Source organism: Temnothorax nylanderi, unplaced genomic scaffold (genome assembly GCF_030848795.1).
Source record: "Temnothorax nylanderi isolate EJ_2023f unplaced genomic scaffold, tnyl_v1.0 TNYL_tig0142_pilon, whole genome shotgun sequence".
Lineage (NCBI taxonomy): Eukaryota > Metazoa > Arthropoda > Insecta > Hymenoptera > Formicidae > Temnothorax > Temnothorax nylanderi.
Genome location: NW_027249204.1, coordinates 158,883 through 178,895, shown reverse-complemented (window position 1 = coordinate 178,895; position 20,013 = coordinate 158,883). Strand labels below are relative to the sequence as shown.

General features: G+C 29.4%; 1 protein-coding gene across 1 annotated transcript; it reads right to left on the bottom strand.

Annotated features, from left to right (window-relative positions):
• Positions 1–3,613: 3,613 nt before the first annotated feature.
• On the bottom strand, positions 3,614–19,169 carry LOC139777258 (cytochrome P450 4C1-like). The gene is made up of 13 exons (XM_071714578.1): positions 19,078–19,169; positions 17,849–18,502; positions 13,436–13,542; positions 13,103–13,190; positions 10,986–11,174; positions 10,071–10,134; positions 5,976–6,102; positions 5,841–5,907; positions 5,441–5,559; positions 5,309–5,377; positions 4,609–4,786; positions 4,023–4,199; positions 3,614–3,957 (listed from the first exon to the last, which is right to left on the bottom strand). The coding sequence occupies exons 2-13, from the start codon at positions 18,009–18,011 to the stop codon at positions 3,785–3,787; spliced, it is 1,521 nt and encodes a 506-aa protein (XP_071570679.1). The 5' UTR covers positions 18,012–18,502; positions 19,078–19,169; the 3' UTR covers positions 3,614–3,784.
• Positions 19,170–20,013: the final 844 nt, after the last annotated feature.

The window sequence follows — 20,013 nt, the reverse complement described above, 5'->3', positions numbered from 1 at the left end:
ACCTTATTTCTTTCCTTCTCTCTTTCTCTCTCTCTTTCTCTCTCTCTCTTTGCCTCTTTCTCTTTATCGTAACAATTAATTTTTCTCTTCCTCTCTTTTTTCGGACACACCCGAGAATGCCGAAAATAATCTTAAAGAATTAATTATTAATATTATTAATTATATTACTAATTATTTAATATGTATACCTTTTTCTTCTCTCTCTCTCTTTCTCTCTCTCGCTCTCTCTCTCTCTCAATTATTAATTCCATTACATTATTTATTACATTACATTAATTGTATATTTTTTATTTTATATATATAAATACCAAGATTACATGTATAACTTGTCCACTTTTTAGACAATGAGCAGAAATCGGTAACTCCTTCATCGATCTTCGCCAAATCTTAAAGAATTATATATGAAATAGGGGTAGAAAAGACTGAAGAATATAATAAAATTAGAAATAGCGCAATATTTCAAAATTTACAAAAGTTAGAGCAACTATGGGCATTTCTTAAAAAATTCAAAAATTTTTTTAAAAAGAACCCCTTTACCAATCATCGCCAAATTCAATACCAACTTTCCTTAAATGATACTCTATCGATTAAAAAAAAATTAAGCCCGATATCTCAATATTTGCGAAAGTTAGAGCAACCACGAACATTTCTAAAAAAATTCAAAATTTTTTTAAAAAAGAACCCCTTTACCGATCATCGCCAAATTCAATACCAACCTTCCTTGAATGATACTTTATCGATTAAAAAAAAAACAGCCCGATATCTCAATATTTGCGGAAGTTAGAGCAACCACAACATCAAATCTGCACATACACACACACATACACACATACTTCCGGACATTTCTTTTTAATGCAATATTTTGACGTTTTAGAACACTCTAAACATATTAGCATCAAAAACTCAAAAAACAATCTTTTCTTTAGTTTCTTCTACCCCTATTTCATATATAATTCATTTAAATTTGATTGACTAGACCCAACTTTATACGCAATCAAAGGTTCATATACGAAATTTATGAAAACAAAGCTTCCTCTATGAGGAAGCAATTAAACCCATATGAAAAATTCTACACATTATTACTATCCCCAAAAAATTAGAAAAATTTTGGCACCGGTTTCAAGAAAATCGATCCATTAATGAAAAATTATCCATTAATGAAAAATTAAACTTAGGGGAGACCGGGGCTATGTGTCCACTTTTTACGCTTTTTTAAAGTTTACTAAAAAACTAATAAAGATATTTGGCTAAAATTTTAATGGTATAACCCTTCAACCTTGTTATTAAAAAAAACATAATTAAAATTGTTAATCTTTTAACATTTTAAAGAGGCGAATTTTTTAAGTGGGCAAGTCAAGCGTAGACAGATGGCCACATATGCGGAGCTATCTGTCCACATTCGAGGGGCTATCTATCCACATAATAAAAAACACATTATTTATATTAATATTTATAATTATTTATAATATTATTTATTATTAATATATAATAATTGAAAAAACTGCTTAGTCGTTGGAGTCAGAGCAGTAGTAGGCACTTTGTGTAGATTTTTTAACAGGATTCCTGCGTAGAGCTGACTTTTCTTTATATACGGTGGCATCAAACTGATTTTGAGTCCGTTGCAAAATCAATGTGATGAGTTTCTTATGTCCCCTCAATTCTTTAATCTTTTTTTTGTATTTGGGACCTTTACTTTATCCTCGGCAGCGTTTGAAATAGAAAATACTTAATAATTTAAAACAAACTCATATATTTAACTTGACGTGTATTTTTAAAATAAAAATTTAGTGACGATTCTTGAATCGCAGAATCAAGTAACTGCTTGTAGGTCATTTTTTTACAGTAGCGAGTAGCGAGTGAGAGCCCGAACATTTATTCCGAAGTCTAACGCTGTTTTTACGAAAAGATTCTCGCTCGATTTTTATTCTTTTAATCACTCTAAGTATAATTTTATTGGATATGTCTACCTTATCCGTCTTAAGGAAAGTCTTTTTTTGTAGTTACGCAGCATTATCTATTAATAAAAAAACAATCCGTCATTGAAGTGTGGACATATTGCCCCATAAAAAATAGGACAGATAGCTCGACCACGTTTTTCAGTCTTCAACATGTTGCCAATTTTAGATTATGCGAAATTAAGATTTGACGCTTCTCACACCTGATAACTATATATTAATTGATAATATTATGAATTGCTTACTTTAATTTGAGTTAAACTACTTACTGTCGCACAGCAAATTTTTCGACCGTCGAAAAATGTGAATAATCGTTTTCGCTTTTCTTTTAACTTATATAGCATCTGCGAGAGGCATCGCAAAAAAACAAACAACATTTAAATTTTTTACGTAGGGCATTTTTCAAATACTTGTTACAATGGTAGAGACATATGTCTCTTAAAACTTGAGATAGCAGTACTGTGGACACATAGCCTCCGCAGACAGATAGCCCCGGTCTCTCCTACATAGTTAGAAGAAGTTTATTATTCTCATATAATTCACTTTGCTGTTGGATATTAAGAGAGGATGTGTCGAAAGTTTGATCAGGTTTTAGTCAATACAATGCAGGAGAATTTGGACTTGTTTCATATTCAATATGTATTTTATATCTAAAAATACGACATCGACATATACATATACATCCTATACATATAATGCCTTTACGGTTTTCTTTCTCAAAACTATTAAATTATTAAATAGCTAAAATATGAAGGTTATAGAAAATCTCCGAGCATATACGTCTATGCTCCAAGAAAAACAAGAAATACATGTTGGTTTAATAAAAATAATAATAATTTATTAAATGGCAAGAATAATTAACAATCGTTTGCGTTTCGACTTATACTTATGTTAGTTTTCATCAGAACATTCTGGGTCAAATCAATAAAATTACATTACAATAAATATAAAAAAATTATGCAGAAATATAAAATTAGTCTTTATAACTAAATAATTTAAATAATTTGTCGGGAACAAATACATTATATCGAAACAAAGATTGGGAGATACAATAGCTGATGATTATGACATATTACCTTAGTGCATCTCCGGGTCCCTGGCACACCAGAGGCTGGTTGTCAGAGGGGTGGGTTTTTTAGTGGGTGCAAGCCCCACATAACTCTAGGGAACGGTCCTCAGGGTATGCTAACATTTTTCCCATCCTACGCAAAAAAGCTGATGATAAGCCATAAATATAAAAAGTCAATTATTTCGGCGGTATACAAATTAAAATTACAAGTCGCAATCAAAAAGTTATGACAATTTTCGTCGTTGGTATAAAGCGTGACAATGGAGTCCCATACTTAAAAATGAAATCCAATATAAATAAAGTCAGTGAATGTACCGATTTGTTGGTCACTATATAGGTACATATACATACATATAAAATACAAAGAACAAAATGACTACTCATGAAAACAAAATATGCAACTAAAATTCACGTTGAGAATAGTAACAAAGTTCTTCAACTTCTAAAAACATGAATTATAGTCATAAGTTAAAATACTAAATTAATCGTTTTGTTAAAAATTAAACGCATTAAAAATTAATAAAAGCTAAAAATCTTGAGAGAGAGAGAGAGAGAGAGAGAGAGAGAGAGAGAGAGAGAGAGAGAGAGATTTACTTCAATACATTTTATTGTTACATTCCACTTCTTACAATATTACAAAGCAAAAAAATATTAAATTGAAGCCAACCTAAATGTATGCATCAACATAATATATGTGCACGCGTGCGCAGAATATTATACAAAAATATAATCTTATATTTAACATAATTTTTACATTATTTTATTGGAAATATCGCTTCTCAAGTTTGACTTTTAAAGGCTTCTCTGTAGATATTGTCGTGCTAAACTTCAATTTTATTTCATCAATCTTAATGCTTTTGTTTACTTTGAATACAAATGTTCGTGCCAACGTTGCCAAAACAACTTTCATAGACATTATTGCGTATTTTATACCTGCAAATTTGCAATTATATGTAAATCAATTTTATCATAATACTTTGTAATTTATTTAAGACTACCTATGCAATTCCTTGATCCAGCACTAAAAGGCATGTAATACGATTGACTTTTTGGATTTCTTTCTGGAAGAAATCTGTCCGGGTCGAACATTAATGGATTCGGCCAATATTTTTCGTTTCGGTGCATTTTTATAATTGGTATGAAAATATTTGTTCCTTTTGGTAAAATAACTTCTCCTAAAATGTGTACTTTTTATTACCAAAATTATTACAATAAAAACTTAATAATGTTAAATAGTACAACTCAAAATTATTATTATATAATGGATATGTACATAAAACTGACAAAGCGATATTTCATATAGGATATTTGAATGTCTATATTTTATTATTTTTTAATCTTACAATTAGTAAAATAAGAATAATGTTATTTGTAATTTTGCAATTTTTTAAATATTGAAATAAATATCTTAGTAACAGAAAAATATTTAAACACAGTTTCTCTTAATATAAAATCAAATGATAGTTAAATGAAGATTGATGTTTTGACATCTGTATCTCTCAATTTTCTTATTATTTTTAATTTATTTATGAAGAGAAGTTAACAATAGATATACATTTGCTTATTTATAAAAAATAAACAAACCTATTTTTAAATCTTCTGTGACTTGTCTCGCAATTATCGGAACAACGGGGAAAATTCTCATCGTTTCCTTGATTACTCGTTCCAAATAATGCATCTGTTCTAAATCGCCATATTCAATTGGTACAGATTTTATAGTTTCCGTACCATAAATTTCCAATAGTTCTTCGAGTACTTTTTCCTTTATGACGTGAAATATTCATTTACATAAATACAAATAATATTTAATAGACTTTTTATCAATTGCATTTGGATTTTATTCTAGTCATAAACGAAGTGTTGCTATTAATATATGCTAATCTAGATATTTGCATAATTCTATTAAAATATTTAATCTTAATAAAATATTATGCGTATTGCAAATACAAACATACAAAAAATTGTTAAATATACGTTTTATATAAGGCTAATGTTAATTAACTTAATTTCTTTATAAGCTTAGATATTTTTGTAAATATTTATACAATTACAAGTTAAATTAGGTTAACAACAAACCCATAATAATATAATGGTTCATTCAAAACGGTGATACACATTACCACAACAAAGGTGATATAATAAATGTTATAATAAAATAATAATATAATAAAAAAATGTTGTTTTGATTATTATTTAATTATCTTTTATATTTTAAAATTATCAGTTTACAACGCTTCGTTTATTTAATTAGTAAATTCAATTGTCTTGGAATGAACATACATACTTGTACTTCTGGGAAATTTGCTAACATGAAGATAACAAAATTCATCGCAATACTGATTGAGTCACTGGCCTATGGGTATATAACTATTTTAATATTTATTTATTTATAAATATCATGAAATATTGTACGTACCGTTAATAGCATCGTTATTACAATATCGCGAATCTGCTCTAACGTGAAATTTTCTTTGCCAGATGCTTCATCGATATCTTTACGGGATCCTTCCATCAGGATATCGAAGAACGTTCTATCTATATTATATAACGAAAAGTATGAATATGAATTAAAATGTTTATCACTTATTTAATCTTGTGTTGGTAAACTTTAAGATTAAATTGTATACTTCCTATTTAAAAATTGAAATTAAATTAATTTAGGAAGAAACGATTTCTTACACGTACGATGTATAAAGTGAAACACAGCATTTTAATATTGCTTTAAGGACAGCTTCGAGCAATTAATTTTGCTGTTATTTTGCAAACGCTGCATTTTCATAAAGATCATATTTTATGTAAAATGGTGATAAACTTACGAATTTGATTATTTTCATCCTTGAGTATATCCAGATTTTTTAGTTTATGTTTGCGCTGCTGTATCATCTGTATAATAATAAATTACATAATGGACAAAATAATTCAGAATGTTAACAAATATAATTACTATATACCTCATCAGTAAGAGAATACACCAAATTTGTATCTTCTTTCTGTTTGCCTCCCAAAGCAGTGAGATTGAATATAACATCAGAAAATAATAATGTATTCTTCATTCTATGTAAAAGAATATTTTTTGACCTAAAACATCGTTTTTAATGAAACAATGTCAAACTTTGCATAATTATATATGTAGAGTATTAAGTCCAAATAACACGAAATAATTTGTTTACCTAAAACACTGTTTTTTAATGAAACAACGTGAAACTTTGCATAATTATATATGTATTATCTAAATTCTAATAACACAAAACTATTTTTTTGTGCTACAAAGCGGTTTTAGGAATAAAAATATCTTACTCTTAAGCGTCGTCTACAATACACGGAGTAAGCATGGAGTAAGGAGTAAGAGTAGGCGTAAGGGGGCTATTTTCGGTTTAAGAGAGCTGGCGTAAGGGCGTAAGCAAAATAAATTAATTTTTTTTACTCCTACTCCTACTCTTACTCTTACTCTTACACTTATGCTCGGACAATCAGGACGCAACAGGCTATAACGCTTACTCCTGCCTACTCGTACTCCTTACTCTACGCTTACTCTGTGTATTGTAGATGACGCTTTAAAGAGAATCGATTTTTGCATTTCTAAGTAAATGTCATCGAAACGAGAAGAGGTATGAAAAAATAGCTTAAACAAAAATTTCATCATTTTAAATGTATTTTACAATAGTGTATCTTAATTATTCAAAAATGCCCTCAACACTCATTATTGTTTTTGAATATTATAAAAAAACCTTTAAGTTATAAAATTATATTAAAGCTTATATTGCGCCATATTCAACCATGTATCATAAAGTTGTGTTGCAAAATATAAGATAATTCTTGTGTTTATTTTTGCAAGATAAGATAAGGACGTACACTATCTATAGTCTTACCCAGCGCTGTTTGATGATGGTTTACAGTTTATATTACATACGTAGTCTGTTTAAAAAGTAATGAGACTGAATTATTTTCTCAACAACTGGTAACACTGTCAAAACGAGACTGCAGTGGATCGAAAGCTACATTCATACTCTACTTTCAATTATTTCAAGTTGATAACATTAACACTTGTGATTCTACAATCATTTGTATAACAGTATGTTTGGGTGACGCGTCACAAAAACGGAACATAAGATCGATTATATCGAGCAGCGTTATGCGACCAAATTCTATGTCAAACTCCAGGACAATGCGATGGGAACATTTAAGAAGTTGAAACAGACTTACAGAGATCAAATTCTATACCGGGCACAAGGCATTTTTAGATGACGGTGAAGTTATGAAGATGAATCCCGTTCTGGACCAACAATGACATAAACAATTTGGTGATTCAAATTAATTTAATTGATCACCAATCATTCTCACTGTCAACTTTTCAAATGTTTCTCTGTCACGTTATCCTGAAATTTGACATGGAACTTGCTATGTCAAACTTCGCATAACGCTGCTCGATTTTCTTGTGTTCCATTTTCGTGACGCGTTACCCAAGCATACAAAACAAATGATTGTAGAATCACAAGTGTTAATGTTATCGACTTGAAATTTTAACTGAAAGTAGAGTATGAATGTAGCTTTCGATCCTCTGTAGTCTCGTTTTGACAGTGTTACTAGTTATTGAGAAAAAAATTCAGTTTTATTACTTTTTAAACAGACCACGTATATATATATATATATATATCATTTTTCTTCTTTGTAAGTTCTTGCAATACATGCAACGATGTTAAATACGTAGCAATATGTAAAGTCTAATTATGTAAATAACCTTTATATGTATATTACATACATGCATTACAACCTTTTATAATATAAAAAACGGATCGTATCTTTGGTGATATATTGAAAATCATAATTTTAAACGATTATAATTTTAAAATAGGATTTTGCAAATTAAATTAAATTTAAGATGTAAAAGCATAATAATATCAGAAAAATTTGCAAATGTTTTATAAAATTTTTCTTTCAATGAGAATCAGGTCGTATCTAATAATTGTAGATATTTTTTCTCTTGTTCCAAATTAGTAGATATAGTTAGTAATATAATATTTCGTATAGATTCTGGTAAAAAAGATACATATTTTAAATTTTTTACGTAAGACTATAATACAGTGTAAGTTTTATTTCGTGTGCGCCAATCATCTCCGTCAATTATCTCAGAAAGAATTGGTTTATTAGAAAAACGTTTCAGATAAAAGTTGGAAGATTCAGAGGGGGCCAATAAACGATCTTATTAGATTTTGGGTCCGCGGCGCGCGTGTTGGGCCCAGTAGGACTCAAGTAAAATTTAAATAAAAATCTCCATATTTTATTGTATCATTTTATTGTATTTCTTTCTATTACTTAATGTGAATAACTTTTGTCAGAAACATTTCGTTATTTGCCTTACATATACTTTTTGAGATATTCAAGGAAAACTTGGCAACTTTTCAATATTTAGCTTACGATATCTCGATAATTGTTCGTCGAGAAGGAAAAGTGGTACAGGACTTTTTGACTTAATTGGATCTCAAGAATATACTGTTGCAACAGTACCCCCACTTTTGCAACAGCGTATTCTTGAGATCAAATAAAGTTAAAAAGTCCTGTATCACTTTTCCCTTTATTTCCATTTAGAAAATTTAACTTGGGCCCAACACTGACTCTAGACTCAAAATCTAATAAGACCGATTTATTGATCACCTCTGAAACCTCTAACTTTTATTTTAAACATTTTTCCAATAAGCCAATACTTTCTGAGATAATTGGTCGAGAGATAATTGGTGCACAAAATAAAATTTACCCTGTATAATGTTTATAAAAATCGGATAATAAATCGTTTTTTAGCTCAAATAAAAAATCATTGTATTGTTAGAAGTGTTAGGACATCTTACCTACATATAGAATATAATTACGCAAAGTTTCAGATTCTTTTAAATTTTCGCGTTACAGAATAGTCTTTTGTAGAAAAAAAAATAGTTTGTTCAGTAATATGATAAATATTATATAATTTACTTATAGCAAAAATTAACTTTAAATAAATTGACAAATTTCTCCAAAATTTTCTTGATACACACAAATGTATTTTTTTAAGAAAATATAAAAATTTTATTCAAATAAATTTATTCGTAGGGGAGACCGCGGTGAAGTCATCACCGGGGCGGAGTCGTCATTGCAATTATCTCGAAATCTGTATGTTGTGTGAACTCGCCATTAATACTGTAAGCGCGGCTTATGGTGCCCACGTGACGAACGTAGTTTAGTGAGATTATGTGCCATGTTGTGATTCTTATCGAGGCAAACGTGTTTTCGGAGGTCGAAAGTAAAATTTTTTGCGCGTCGAAAATTTGTAATATCTTAAATATTATTGTGTCTCCGAATCTCAAAGTAAGTGATTCTAAAGAGTAATGCATGCTGAACACAAATCCAGTAAAATTTTTTTATTTTCATTGATTTCTAATATTTCATTGAGCGACCAAACTTGAAACTTGTGTCCGGGGTGAAGTCGTCACCAAGCCCTATCATGGAGGCTTCCGGCGAAAATCAAAGTCAAAGAAGCAGCAGTGGTCAGATTCCGGCGAGGACTTGGATAATACGTGCTGCGTGGTGTTCAGAGATGACAGAATAGAGCTGACGAAAAACGTGCGAGCATAGGGCACATAAGTGTGTGCGCTTTTCTTGTAATTATTTTCCGCCATTGTGTTTTTAATTAATGTTTCCATTTTTCTATTAAAAAATAATTCATTTTTCATGATTGGAATTATGAATTATGAATTTTCATTTAAAATTCAGTGCGAGAATGGAGTGACGACTTCGCCCCGGCAATTTTGACATTTCAATTTTTGCACCTTTGTCGTTTTCACTTTATACCAGTTGAACAAAGCGACGTAGACCAAAAATGTCCGTATAAATTTTGTAGCCAAGGGTTCACTCTTTACAACGGTATACCACATTTTACTAAAATTATTTGTTTTGTTGTTAAAAATCGGCACCGAAAAAGTAGTGACGACTTCGCCCCAGTCTCCCCTATTGAATAATATTGATGTTACACAATTTTATTAATTATGAGCATTTAGAATAAAAAAAAATGTTAATACCTTTTAACTGCTTTTAGATGGTCATTGTTTTTATTTGGTTCCAACTTGATACCCATCATAGAATCTTTATAGTAATAACATAAAAAGAATTTTATTATATGAAATATTATTAATATACAATCGATTAAACGATAAAATTTTTATTATATGAATACACTGCCTAATTTTCAAACAGCTAGAACTCGGCTAAAAATTATCTCCGCAAAAAATTGAAAAAGAATTTTGATGCTTGAAGCTCATACTTTAATGTGCTTTTTATCAATTTTTAAAAATGTTTTATTTTTATCGTTCTGTGGACCAAAAATCACGTTATTTTGTTCTTTAAAATTATATTGCCATTTTTTTAAATATGGTTTAAAAGTTTAACAATTTGAGTATTTGACATATATTCTTTATTTTTTGTTGATTAACATATATAGATATATCAATATAGTTTCTTTTAAAGATAAAAAATTATTTTGTTTTTAAGCACGTGAGAGTAATAATCAACTGCTTAAAAAATAACATTATATAATAAATACTTTTTAAATTTTATTAGTAAAATATCTTATAGAAAATAATCTCATAGAAAATGGCTGCGTTCGGGGAGCGCGCTATTAGCGCTATTGCATCATTCTATCTTTATCTCTTATTAGGTATAAAACAAGGATAGAATAAGCAAATAGCACCAATAGCGCGCTCCCCGAACGCAGCCAATATAAATCTTGAAATAATTAAAATGTATTATATATAAAAATATATATAATAAATATTTTCTCCATATAGTACTAACATTTTTTAATATAGTAAATTAATCTTAACTTAAAATTAATAGCATATACAAGTATTCTATTAATATGAAAACTGTATCTTGTAATAATTTCGAAAAAATTTTATTGTATGTTAATACAAATATATCAAATTATGTAATCTTACCACATGCCATTCTCCAAGCACAATGTGATATTTGTTCTTGAAGGATAATTTCGTTTCCACTTAGATCATCTTTCTCTAATTGATGTGCAAATATTGCAGATTGTTCAACAAATATATTAAAGAATATTTTCATCATGGTTGGACTAAATGTTTTTGAAGTAACTTTTCTCATTCGAGTCCATATGAATTCTGAAATAATTATTATGAAACATTAAAAGCATCGTGATAAATAATATCACAATATTTAAAAGAGCTTAGTATTAGAGATTTTAATTTAAAGAAATAGTTCAAGAAATTGGCGTTGCTAATAGTTAGTATTATTAAACAATATTAGGAATTATAAACAATATAAAAGAACTATAATAATATAAAATATAGTATGAAAGTAACTATATACAGAGTGACATAATAACTATTACCTTAAATATCTTCGAATCTATAAGGTCTAGAGGAAGATTTGTATAACCAAAATTGTACACGAAGGAGGCTATTAAATGGCGACAATAATTTTTGTCCAGGCGGAGGTGCTTCGGAGAGAGATATTAAAGTTAGCTTCATTCTTTAAATGGATTCGGTATGTTCTTTTTTCCATAATATAATAGAGAAGCTGAAAACAAGTTCACGACACAAGATTGTTACAAGATTATTAAACAAGATTAGAAATAAAGAAAAAACGATAAAAAAATATACTTTTATATTAATAAAATTTACCTTTAAAGAAGATGTTTGAAGTAATGGCCATCATTATCGATCCAACACTGGATTCTTCCGATCACAGATTGGCTAATAACGTTTACTTTTACGAGTAATAAAATTACCGGTTTATTCAAGTTTATCGCACACATTTTAAATGTTCGACGCAAAGGCTGAATGCGATTAGGATGTCGTTAAATTTTTCGCTCGCACTTGAATTTTGTTGACATTCCAGTAATTTAATTACTCGTAAAAGTGAACGTTATTACAGTCTGTGTATCAATAACTCCCGACGTTACTAGAAGAGCAAGCAAATCAGTGATCGAAAGAATCCAGTATTGCATCGATAATGATGGCCAGCACTTAGAACATCTTTTTTAAACGTTTTTATTCAATATAAAAATGTATTTTTTATCGTTTTCTTTTATTTTTAATCTTGTTCAATAATCTTTTGTCATGAGTTTTGGAATTTTTTCCAGCTCCTTATCATATTATAAAAAAAAACATATCAAATTTATTTTAAAAAATGAAGCTGACCTTGATATCTCCGAAGTGACTGGACAAAAATTATTATCGCCAGATGATAACTCCCTTCGTACCGTACAATTCTTTCTCAAGAATATTCTCTTGCAATAACACCCAAACTTTTTTAAATATTTGTGTATACATAGAAAAGCTCCAAGGAGATGTATACACAATTACATTAGATATATAGGCTCTGTTGGAAATCTACGAGTAGAAGAGAAACGGGCTAAACTTTTGCGTATTAATTACTACATCTGGCTCTCATTTAGCCCGCTTTTCTTGTACTCATATACGCAATTATTTAAAGTTGGGGTATTATTGCAACAGCACATTCTTGAGACCAAATCATGTCAAAAAGTCATGTACCACTTTTTCCTCCGACAAGCAATTATAGACATATGTCGTAAGCTAAATATTAAAAAAATTATCAAGTTTTCCTTGAATATCTTAAAAAATATATGGCAAATAAAAAAAGTATTTCAGACAAAAGTTGTTCAAATTAATTAGTAGAAAGCGATAAAACATTAAAAAATAGAAATTTTTACTTAAAAAATTAGGCTTGGATCTTACTGGACCCAACACGAGCTCCGGACCAAAAATTTAATAAGATTATCTATTGGCCCTCTTCGAGCCCTACAACTTTTATCTGAAATATTTTTTCATCAACCCCTTCCTTTATGAGCTATTCGACCGTGCTGTTTTAAATGGGACATCCCGTATATTCATGTGACTTATGGTACATCATTAATACATTATAAATGCAGCTAGAATGTAAACGGTTATGAAATAATAATAAATTATAATTATTTCCTTATATTAATTACAAAGAAAGTAACCATAAATTACGTACTTAAAAAGCAATTATAGTATAATGCTTTACTCTTGTAGATATATCTTACCAGGAGCAGTGACCAATCCCATACCAAATAGAGGAACAACTTTATACAGCACACTTTTATCTATACAATTTTTACTGTCTAAGATAGTCTAAAACATAAAAAAATTATTAATTTTTCACTGCATTGTGGTGACGTTCGCGCGTTTGTTTCGTTCGCGTAATTAACATATATTTTATTAGTTGTAAACTAATCAGAGTTATTTAAGTTATTAGTTAATGTTAGTAATAAAGATTGTATATGCATATACATATCATGTATAATTTATATAAAGTATAGTTTAGCTTTATTAAGATATAATAAAACATTATATTGCAGTGAACGTTCTGTCTTTACTTTTACGTCATCCGGTTCGTATATTCCGATGAACAACTTGCTGCCCAACCAAAATTGAAAAGGAGATGAGTAATCTTCTGTCATCTTCAATACGATATCCAAAAATTCTAAAAATTTTAGTATATCTTAGAGATATTTTTTTATGATATTACTTATTTACATGTTATTATTACAGTAATAAAAATTACATATATTTTAATTGTACATAACATCCCACTCGGCATGTTATGTTGCTGAAATATTGAAATACTCGGAAATGGTGCAGAAATATTTCGTTAAAATTTCATTTGTAACTATGCATCTAAAATATTTCAGAAATGTACCTGCATCATGTTTTTTATAATATTGCATTAACAATATTTCTGAAATCTTTCAGAAAGTTGTTTACAATATTTGTAAGTTTCTGTAATATTGCAAAAAAATGTAGTAGATGCAATATTTTAGAAATATTTCTGAAACATTATAAAAATAATATTACGTTTGCATTGCACGAATAATAATTTCTGTAACATATCAAACGCAACATTGCATTTAAAATATTTCTGAAAAATTTCTGAAAGATTGCGTAGGTAATGAAAAATTGAATTGCAGGCAGTGAATTTCTACAATATTGCAGAAGAAATATTGCAGATGTAATGGTTTAGAAACATTTCTGATACATGATAAAACTATTATTACGTTTACATTGCACGCGTTATATTTTTGAATGTTTTACATACAACATTGCATTTGTAATATTTCCGAAAAGTTGCTGACAAACTTTAGAACTTATAAAAAATTAAATTTATAATTATATAATTATTGCATTTTATTGCATTTTGTCTCTTTTATTAAAAATTTTCTGATATTCCAAATTTTGTCATATGGCATTTTTAACATAAATATAAATATAAAATATTAATAATATTTAATATAAAATAATATTCGACGCTGACTGGCAAAAAAGATTTATTCGTATATCTGTATTGTTAATATTGTTATGCGATAGCTTTCTCACCAAAATAAGCAAGTATAAGAATGAAAGAAGCGTCAGAGTCAGAGGATCACCACTACCCTGTTCGATCATCGATGTCAAACAACAAGGCGCCGATATACTACTTGGATGGGTGACCGGCTGAGAGAGCGGATTTCTTCGGACAAACGCGCGGCGGCTATACGCACATGGCTTTAATATATTTTTTTTTGTTCCGGTAACAAAATATTTCATTTTTCACATATCAACAAATAGTTTTTGCGTCAGTAACAAAATTTTGTTTGCTAATACAAAACATTTTTCTCAGTGTAAAATGTATTTGAAATATCTCTGAAGTGTTTCTGCAATATTTCGTAGATATATTTCAGTATATTACCGAAATCTTTCAGCAAAGTTGCATTTGAAATAATTGCGGACATTGAAACATTGCCGAAATGATGTAGAAACGGTTGTGAAATATTTCTGAAATATCGATGAAAGGTGTAATATTTCAAATGGAATTTTGCAGAAATGTTTCTGAAATATTACATGCCGAGTGGGATATATAAATACACTATATTCAGTAGGGGAGACCGGGGCTATTTGTCTACGGAATCAATGTGTTCACATAGTATTGCTATCTCAGGCATTAAAAGATAGAAATCTCTACCATTCCAACAGATAATTGAAAAAAGCTCTATACGCTTACAGAGATTCAGTGCTATAATGCTATATGCATTAAAAAAAAAGTGAAAATGATTATTAACATTTTTCAACGGTCGAAAAATTTGTTGTGCGATTGTAGTTTAACTCAAATTAAGGCAAGCAATTTATAATGTTATCAGTTAATATATAGTTATTAGATGAGAAGCGTCAAATCTTAAGTCCGCATAATCTAAAATTTGCAAGGTGTTAAAGACTGAAAAATGGTCGGGGCTATATGTCTTATTTTAATGGGGCAATCTGTCCACACATTTCAATAACTGATTTTATTTTTTTTGTAAATAATGGTGCGTAACTACAAAAGAAAGGTGTATAAAATTGATATACCTAATAAAATTATACTTACAAGGGAAGGGTCAACCCTCGGGGTCACCGATTTTGTCGAAATTTTACTAAAATGTAGTATTGATATAGAAGTGACAAATGCTGTACGGAGACGATGCGCTTCTCAACCGTTGCCGAGAAATCGCGATGTACTTGTATTACAGTATACATCATATACAATATATTTATTATTATTATTATTACTTTTAGACAAAAAAATGTTTATGATTATAATTTTAAAACTGTGCATAAAATGTTCGTAAAATATTAGCGATTTTGAAAGTAAATAAAAAAATATATATATATTGGCGGGGATATTTACATAATATTAAAAAAATTGTATGTATATTTATTGGTTTATTTATTAGTTTTGTATAGGTATAAAAAAAAGGTTACAATAAAAAAAGGCGTACAAAAAGAGATTATTATAATAAAATGCTTGCGATTATTCGTCGTCTTGCTCTGTAACTTTACAAACTTTAGAGTGATTGAAATAAAAAAAAACAAGTGAAACATAGAACTGACTTACACCAAGCACACTTTATAAATCCAATTTTTTCGCAAGCACATTTTGTTTTTAATAATGAGACAGGAAAACACACGTCATTAACATTCAAAAAGCTCGGCCGTTCGCTCGTCAGTTTTGATGCAAACCATGCGTATTTAATCATAAGTGAAAATACCGGAGCATTTAACTGATGCAATATTAAAGAGTAAATTTTTATAACATCTTCACGAGATGCTATTTCTCTTTTTTCTTGTAGTAATATAGGAGCCTTTTTTTATTGTAACCTTTTTTTTATACCCATACAAAACTAATAAATAAACCAATAAATATACATACAATTTTTTTAATATTATGTAAATATCCCCGCCAATATATATATATTTTTTTATTTACTTTCAAAATCGCTAATATTTTACGAACATTTTATGCACAGTTTTAAAATTATAATCATAAACATTTTTTTGTCTAAAAGTAATAATAATAATAATAAATATATTGTATATGATGTATACTGTAATATAAGTACATCGCGATTTCTCGGCAACGGTTGAGAAGCGCATCGTCTCCGTACAGCATTTGTCACTTCTATATCAATACTACATTTTAGTAAAATTTCGACAAAATCGGTGACCCCGAGGGTTCACCCTTCCCTTGTTAGTTAGAGTGATTAAAAGAATAAAAATCGAGCGAGAAACTTTTCGCAAAAACAGCGTTGGAATTGGGAATAAATGTTCGGATTCTCACTCGCTACTGTAAAAAAGTGATTTACGAGCAACTATCTTGATTCTGTGATTCACGTTTAAAAGTACACGTCAAGTAAATATATGAGTGTGTCTTAAATTATTTAGTATTTATTTTCTATTTTAAACGCTGCTGAGGAAATGTAAATGCCTCAAATGCAAGAAAAAGGATTAGATAATTGCGGGGACAAAAGAAACTCATCACATTGATTTTGCAACGGACTCAAAATCAGTCTGATGCCACCGGAAATAAAGAAAAGTCAGTTTCACGCAGGAATCCTATCAGAAAGCCTACACAAAACGCCTATTACTTTGACTCTTTTGACTAGGTAGTTTTTTCAATATTATATATTTGATAATAATAATTAAATAATATTATAAATAAGTATAAAAATTAATATAAATATTATGTTTTTTATTATGTGAACAGATAGCCTCTCGAATGTGGCCAGATAGTCCCGCATACGGGACCATCTGTCTATACGCTCAACTTGCCCATTAAAAAAATTTATTTCTTTAAAATGTTAACAGATGAACGATTCTAATTACGTTTTTTTAAATAGAAATTTTGAAAGGTTACAGCATTAAAATGTTCAGCCAAATATCTTTATTAGTTTTTCAATAAACTTTCAAAAAACGTAAACAGATAGCCCCGGTCTCCTCTACTTTAAAACAATAACAAAAAAATTTTATAATCTGTTAAATAAATATGATTTCAATTATGTTTCTTACATATACACGTATACTGGAAATCTTTAATTTTATTCAGATATTTTTAAATTTAGAAGCGCTCATGAAAGGTTTGAATTATATACATTTAACTAAAACATTTAATTATATTTAATTCTGTTGTTGATATTATTCTTATACATCCGATTTTATACACAATTTTATTAAGCTTTATAATTTAATTTTATAAAGTTTCTTTCTAATAAAATAATATCTGGAGTAAAATAATATCTAAGAATTAATTTGACGGAAAAAATGGTGCCTTACACATTCATATTAAACTTAATCTCATCTTTAGTCATTATACTAAATTAATAATTGTCATAATCATGATTAATTCTATTTGGGATATTTACTTCAGAAAATTTCAATGCCAATTTTTTAATTTTGTGTAGTTTGATAATATTTATAATATATATGTAGTTTAAAAGTATTACCTTCACAACCCAACAACATATGACAGTTACCAATAAATGGCCATGTTTTAGGTCCTGGTAAAGTATCTAGCCTTCTAATAAAAAACACTCGGTGGCAGTTCCAAAGAAAGTAACTTATAACAACAATTGCCAGACAAATCAATACACTATTTTCAAACAACATTGTAGTTAACAATGACCATGCAAAGTATTAGTTTAACTTGATATAAGTATTACTGTCCGAATGAGGATATCGTTGACTTCGTGTCTCTTTTATTATGTTTCCCCCGCCCAAGCCAACAAATCTGACGAGTTTAGTAACACATTCTTGCGTAAATACTTTTTCTTTTACTTCCGGGACTGAGTTAGTAGAGAGAAGCACGCCTGTCAAACCGTCAGTGTTTTTTCGAGCTTATCTGCCGTTCCTTCGCCGTGGGGCCAGTGCTGCCAGTAATCGGCCTCTGGTCGCATGGTCGCATAGGGAGGGGATGACGTACCCAAGCGAGCGACCGTGTCCGTGTGCGCTCGGCACTTCGGCCAGCTTCGGCGGTAGAAGAGTGCAGACATACAATCTGCTGTCTCTTTCTTTCTCGCTATAGCTATAGCTAATGCCGCCAGCCGGCGAGAATCGCACTCGCCGCTCGTATATGTTTCTTTTCGTACATGTAAATAAATCTGTAAATGGAAATATATTCTGTACATAAAAAGATGTAAAATAATTAAAGAAATAAAGAATAGAAGAAGCGTAAATGATAAATGACTAATAGAAATACATTCTTGGCCAACATGTCTACCTCTTTCTTCAAAGTTCCGTTATAAATTAAGAAAAATAACTTGTAATTAATACAAGAAAAATTGAATTAAAAATTAAATTATTTGCCCCAAATAGAAAATTAGAAAATATTCTGTTAGTATATATATTAGTGTATTTAGAGTATATTTGTCTACTTTTTTTACTCTGATAATAGCAAATAAATATAGTAAAATTATAGGAAAAATATTATTTTTACAATAATAATTCTGTTTTTCATTTTCTAAATGAAAAACGGTAATCTCTTCCGTTATGAAAAAATTTAAACAATTGTTAATTTGACAATTCGACAATTAATAAAAAATTATAATTCAAAAATAACGTTTTACACAATTGTAAAGCATATTGCAATTATAGTGCATAGGAATATACACAAGTAGGTATTAATATTATCACAATATTAAACAAACAACTGTTTATATTTCCTAATAGTGTATACCTAATACATTGAAAAGGGAAAGTTATGCGCAGTGTCATTATTACAAGTGGTCTTCCGCACTACCTATGAGGTGCCACTAATAGTGCGTTAGGTTTTTAACGTGGACCTTCGCCTGTAGCCCTATTATACCACATTTTTTTATATATGTACATATATATAGATATAATTTCTGTATTTTCTACATCTATTTTTCATAGATGTGATGTCCAACACAGTGTTCGACAATTTTTTAACACATCTATTATTATTAATAGATGTGTATTATTATCTATTGTTACGTGCTATGTCGATAATTTTGCAATCTTACCGGTAACGCATTCACGTTTCTCGCGATGCGATTTTGTTTATTCTAGCCTCTTGCTGTCTTGCAAATCGCCGTGTCACACAGGTACAGAGATATCTTGGTATTCCTAGCGATTTTTAAGGTAAAAGAAGATATTTTATTCTCTTTTTTGCTTTCTTTTCGCAAGCATTCATCATTACTTACTCTACGCACACATACACGTAAATAGAGAGGGTTTGGAGTCAGTAATTACTGTGGGAGTGACGAACCACGGGGTCCTGATCTCTATTTGCAACACACACTATACACACATACATTTCTTTTTACTTCCTTCATTTTCATTTTTTCTTTATTCATTTCTTTCGCTTTTCCTTTTTATTGCTTTGTTTCCGATATGGAAAGGTGTGATGCATTGCCCAAAAAACCTAAGCGAAGTTTTGTAGAAGCTTGGCTTAGTGATAAGCGTTATAAAGATTGGATACGTAAAGTATCATCTGATGAAAGTCTTTATTTTTGTACTGTTTGCAATAAAAGTTTTTCCTGCAATGCAGCACATGTTAACAGACATGCAGGTTCTGCGTGCCACCGAAAAAATTTAAAAGAAAATGTGTCATTATCTGTTGATGATGTAGCTGTACATGTACAACATAAAA

What these genes read in the sequence shown, in the direction of transcription:
- LOC139777258 (XM_071714578.1), bottom strand. Translation starts at nt 18,011, where the DNA reads ATGTTGTTTGAAAATAGTGTATTGATTTGTCTGGCAATTGTTGTTATA. An exon ending in CATCTAAAAGCAGTTAAAAG is followed by an intron (nt 6,103 to 10,070) that starts GTATTAACATTT and finishes ACGATGTTTTAG; the next exon opens with GTCAAAAAATATTCTTTTAC. An exon ending in GGATGAAAATAATCAAATTC is followed by an intron (nt 5,560 to 5,840) that starts GTAAGTTTATCA and finishes TATATAATATAG; the next exon opens with ATAGAACGTTCTTCGATATC.